We start from the raw sequence: 5,125 nt of genomic DNA, 5'->3' as shown, positions 1-5,125 counted from the left end.
ACAATCGCCCCTGTAAAACACTACAATTATTAATGAAATAATTACCATATACAATCATTTAAAACATTTGATTTACTGTTCTCGTGCTATGATATAATAAAATAATTACAAAGAAAAAAAGTCAAAGTGCATACCAGAGCCAGTAGTCTCCAACTTGTGCCTTTGCTAAGGGGTGGGAGGTGGTGCCTTTATTGTGGTTAATAATTATTATGGATATTATTATGGTTAATAATCACTAATAATTATTATGGTTAATAATCACTACAATCTACTCACCCACTACACTGCAAACTGTACCAGATACACACCTTCCTTCCTATGTTTCTGTTTATAATCCGATCAGCAACACTTTCACCAGTCGTTACACATTTAACTACACGAAAATTACAATTTATTGTTATTATGATTAATTATTATAATAATTATTCATTATAAATAATAATAACAATTTACTAACTGTAACAATACTTGAATAGCTGTAACTTTAACACGATAAATCTATAAATAAAAATACTACATATATTAAATATTTGCTGTGTTTGTGCTATAAGATTATTAAATGACTTTCTAATATTTATTCAAAAACAATTATTTATATTCTTACAATATCAAACATATCGATATTTAAATGATATAAATACAAATTATTATTATTACTATTATTATTATTAAGATTATTAAATGACTTACTAATTATTATTTAATAATAATCACATCACCTACAAACCGGTATTATTCAGATATTACTTGTTATAGGATTCAGCTCCAGAGGGTCCTACTGATCTCCACATTTGCTAGCTAGTGAACAGCGGATCACCATGATCTGTACCAGTAACATTAGCTTGCTAGCTGACATCAGTCTAACGTTAAAGTGACCTTCATACCGTTACAGTGAGCATCTACAGCTCTATTACTGTAAATACTGCTGTCCTTCTAAACCTACATGAAGCTGAAACAGCACTATGTTCTCCGGCTGATCCTGGGGACTGGCTGTTTCTCTCTTTTTCAAATATCTCGTGATGTCCATGGTGTTCACGTTACTGTCGACTGACAGCGCGACGAGGGCATGAAGGAGGAGAAATGGGCTGTGTCCCAAATACCATGTTTAAAAACACGCGCTCTGAAGGGCTCCTGACTTATTGCTCTGCTCGCTGTTGATACTAAAAAGAGTAGACTTTGAGGAGAACTGCAGAGTGTAGGGTGTGATTTGGGACTGGGCTATGGTGACCTATAGGAGTGTAAGAGTGCAACTGCTAACATGTGAAGTGCACAGAGTGAGAAGCAGCGCTAAAGGATCTGCATCCTCCCCTCAACCCCCGCGGAGTCGCCTATGGTCAGTGCAGTCCGTGCAGCAGGTCTGAGTGTTTTAGCACGAATCTATAAATATAATAAATATATATAATCGATCTATATCGATATTTAAATAATATAAACATGAATTATTATCCGTTGTGCTCGTGCTATAAGATTATTTCTATATAATTAGATCATCTACAAACAGTTAATCAGGTGTTACTTGTTATAGGATACAGCGCTTATAAACCTTATAAGGAATAAAATGATGTCACAGTCGGCGCCGCCCGTCAGCCCAGTGGTGAAGGTGCAGGACCTGGAAGTAATGGAGCCACGAGTCGTGGGCTCGACTCCCGGCTCTGCCCCCTCCTGACACTGGTAAGCGTATACACTAGGCAAAGGTTTACGAGTTTGGACGCAAGAACCCTGCCTTAGAGAATCTAGTGTCGCTTACCTGTGCCAGTAGGGGGCGCAGTCCACAGCTTCCCTCCTGCGCCTTTGCTAAGGGGTGGGCGGTGCCGCTTTTTGATGAAACCTTTTACTATTATTTTTATCATTTAAAAAAACAATAACTACATATTAAAAGAACAACACTAATATTTATTATATAATAATAATAATAATTCATTACTTTTATATCATTGGTTGTAAGATTGTAAGGCTGTAAGATTAACATGATAACTCAATATAATCAACAAAACTAACATTTCAGATCTGTACTGTTATTTAGTCGGAGCTTATTTAAAATAGTGAAACTGGGTGTTGATATTTCAGAGCTGATCTTGTTAAAGGCAGAGAGAGTAGATGTAACCCTGTGGAGAGTGAAGCTGCTCTAATGGTGGAGTTAAAGAGAGTGTAAAGCTCTGCAGACATGCAGTGAATATTCTGCTCTACAGAGGAGAAATACGCGCCTCTATGCTGTGCTGTGCTCCTGGAAGTTCTGCTGGCTGATGGATCATTTTGTAAAACGGCTTTAAAGAGCTGACACTGTCTGGTAAGTAAGTTTACTGTGTTCTAAACAGCAAACAGCATTTTTTTCAACCCGACATCATTTCAGAGTTAAAACAGTGTTAGCTCCTTAGCTAACGATGCTGCTAGCAGCTCCACCCTAAACTGAGGCTTTCATAATGGGAGCGTTAGCATGGTGGCTAAGTGGGTAGGAGCCCATAGTGTTAACTAGTTCTCTGACTGCATGATGGGTCTGTTTAACATGGCTTAACTCAGGACTCTGAAACATGAGCCAGCATCAACTTTGTTGAGTCCTGAGTGAATTTGCCATGTTTACAGAAGCTGGAGTGATGTTAGACAGTTAGGGAGAGCTCAGTAACTCGCTGTATTTTGAGAAGTGCAGGGTGGATTATATGAAGGGCAGTTGGCTCCTAACGGGACAAGGTGTCTGCTTTGCTCATAATAACTGGATGCTCTCTTTAAAGAAGGTGTGTACACAGATCAGCCATATCATTAATACCACTTGTCTAATATGAGTTGGTCCCCCTTGTGCTGCATTAACAGATTTGAGCATTAGAGGCATGAACTCTACAAGACCTCTGAAGGGTTTCTGTGTTCTCTGGCACCAAAACATAATCAGCAGATCTTTTACATTCTGTAAGTTGTGAGATGGGGCCTCAATAGACACCCATCAATGAGCCTCAGGTGCCAATGACCCTGTTGCTGAAGAGTCACCTGGAACCTTCTGGGTCACTGGGTGAAATGAAGAAGGCTGAGAGCACTGCCTGTGTTCTCCTGCACAAGACTCAGGAATTCAGCCACTTCATCAGAGAGGACGTGAAGGTGGCATGGTGCAGAACTGCTCTCCTGGCCTGGTCCTGCGCGCTCTACTGTCTGGTGGATTCAGGTAAACATCACATTCCATATTCATTAATAGATTTAAACTGTAAACTAAATGAAGTGGTCATGTGATCAATATCAGTGGTCATTCTAAAGACACAGTACAAACTGGCAAGAACTTGGAGAGTGTAGAAGGAGTTCTTCAGTCTGAACACTAATCCCACAGTTCCCTAGCTAACACACTGTAATCCGGTTAGCTGCATAATATTATGTCCTTTATTTACAAGGGATGTAAACTACTGTAATGTTAATCATAGGGCTGCTGTATTACACCTAGTGACCAGTGCCAGCTCAGAAGGAATGAGTGGTGTAGCAGATGTAGGTGATCAGTATGAAACTTTTGGTGAGTCTAAATCAGCGAGATTAATAACAGAGACTAAAGTCAGAAATGACATTTGGGCTCCATCCAGTTCTTATCACTGCCAACCAGAATCACTGCTATCATGAAAACTAGGTGGATGTGCAGCACCACAGCCAGGCTCCTCATCATCACATCCTAGTCCTAGTTCCTGTTCTGCACCAGACACCTACTGCAGTGTGTAACACAGGATTAGCTTTGTCTTTGTCCTCACAAGCTTTAATCATATTTATATTAATAAATATTATATATTAATATTTCAGTTCTAACTGTCTGCAGTGTAGTCACTGAGGTCAAGTAAACAAAATCTGACTGAGTGCAGTTTGATCATGTTGCTGCTGAACTATGCTCAGACTTACCAAGCAAAACATCCCACAAGACCACATTTCTTAGAAAATATATTTATTAATGTTTATCCATGTTTAATAAAGAAAATACAGCATAGAATTCACAACAGAGAACGGCAGAATAAAAAGTGATAAAATAATATTTAAATATTGGTCTTTTTTAGCATTAATTGGCTTTTGTACACTAAATAAATAAATAAATAAACACGTTTAAGCGACTTTCCCATCCAACATGCTTTTCTCAGTCCTTTTCACCACATTGTTGGATGTGCCGAAAAGTCTGTCCCAGTGACTGAAGAAAGGAGCAAAGTTGCTGCTGGGCTTCTGGTGGTGAAGGTCATGAGCTAGTGCTCCTCCAAGCAGTCCAAAAGGAACAGGGTGGCTTGGGGTCCAGGGCAGGTCGTAGCCGATGTGATCCTCAACAGACAACCAGATGCTGAAGATGGTGAGGGTCCACGTAGTCAGGGGATGGCACCGTAGAAGGAGAGGGTTCAGGTTACTCCAGAAACCCACTGTCATCAGCTCCACAGCACTGAGATGTTCGGTGGACCAGGAGAAGGGCGAGATGTAGTCATGGTGGATGGCGTGGACCCACTTATACAGGTGTCCGTTCCTGTGATGAGCCATATGCCAGAAGAAGTACTGGGTATCAAAAATGATCAAGGCACCAAGACTCCCGGAGAAAAGCTCCCAGACTGTTGGAGCAAGCGCAGGCAGCTGAGGAGCTGGCATCACAGCACTGTTGATCAGAACCACTGGGACCACAAAGACCAGGTGGTTGTACAACGCCATGCCCAGGCTCCTCATCATCATGCTGGCGGTCGGTCGCCTCTTCTTTTGGATCTTGTAGCTGTAAAAGGCAGGAGCGTGCTCTCCCAGGAGGTCCAGAATCGCAAAGGGACAACTGAAGATGAAGTAGCTAGAGAAGGCGAGCATGACTGGGAAGAAAGGTGATGACACAAGGGAGTAATGATGGAACAGCAGGTAGTCCCACAGTGGCTGGAGAAGCCAGTCTGAAGCCCTGGAAGTAGGAAGCTGCAAGGCAACTTTACTGATGTTCCACATCTTGCTCTCTGCTTTGCTGTAGGGAGAACATACTGGTGTGGAAGTGCCTTCAGCCTTATTTATACTTCTGAGCCAGACAGTCTAACCTGCTCTACAGCTGCGTTACACCAGTTTTTCCTTCACAACTTTTTTCTAAATGTTGGTTTTGTGTGAGTCCAAATTGTGCAGGATTATCTTCATTTCCCAACCTTGAGACTGAACCGAGGGAGATTTA

General features: G+C 41.1%; 1 protein-coding gene across 1 annotated transcript; it reads right to left on the bottom strand.

Annotated features, from left to right (window-relative positions):
* Nucleotides 1-4,056: 4,056 nt before the first annotated feature.
* Nucleotides 4,057-4,911, bottom strand: LOC140547866 (cholesterol 25-hydroxylase-like protein 1, member 1). Its single transcript, XM_072671116.1, has one exon. The coding sequence runs from the start codon at nucleotides 4,909-4,911 to the stop codon at nucleotides 4,057-4,059; it is 855 nt and encodes a 284-aa protein (XP_072527217.1).
* Between the last annotated feature and the right edge of the window lie 214 nt (nucleotides 4,912-5,125).

Source organism: Salminus brasiliensis, chromosome 25 (assembly GCF_030463535.1).
Source record: "Salminus brasiliensis chromosome 25, fSalBra1.hap2, whole genome shotgun sequence".
Classification (NCBI taxonomy): Eukaryota; Metazoa; Chordata; class Actinopteri; order Characiformes; family Bryconidae; genus Salminus; species Salminus brasiliensis.
The sequence above is the reverse complement of the archived record's forward strand: the minus strand, read 5'-3'. Positions and strand labels throughout refer to the sequence as shown.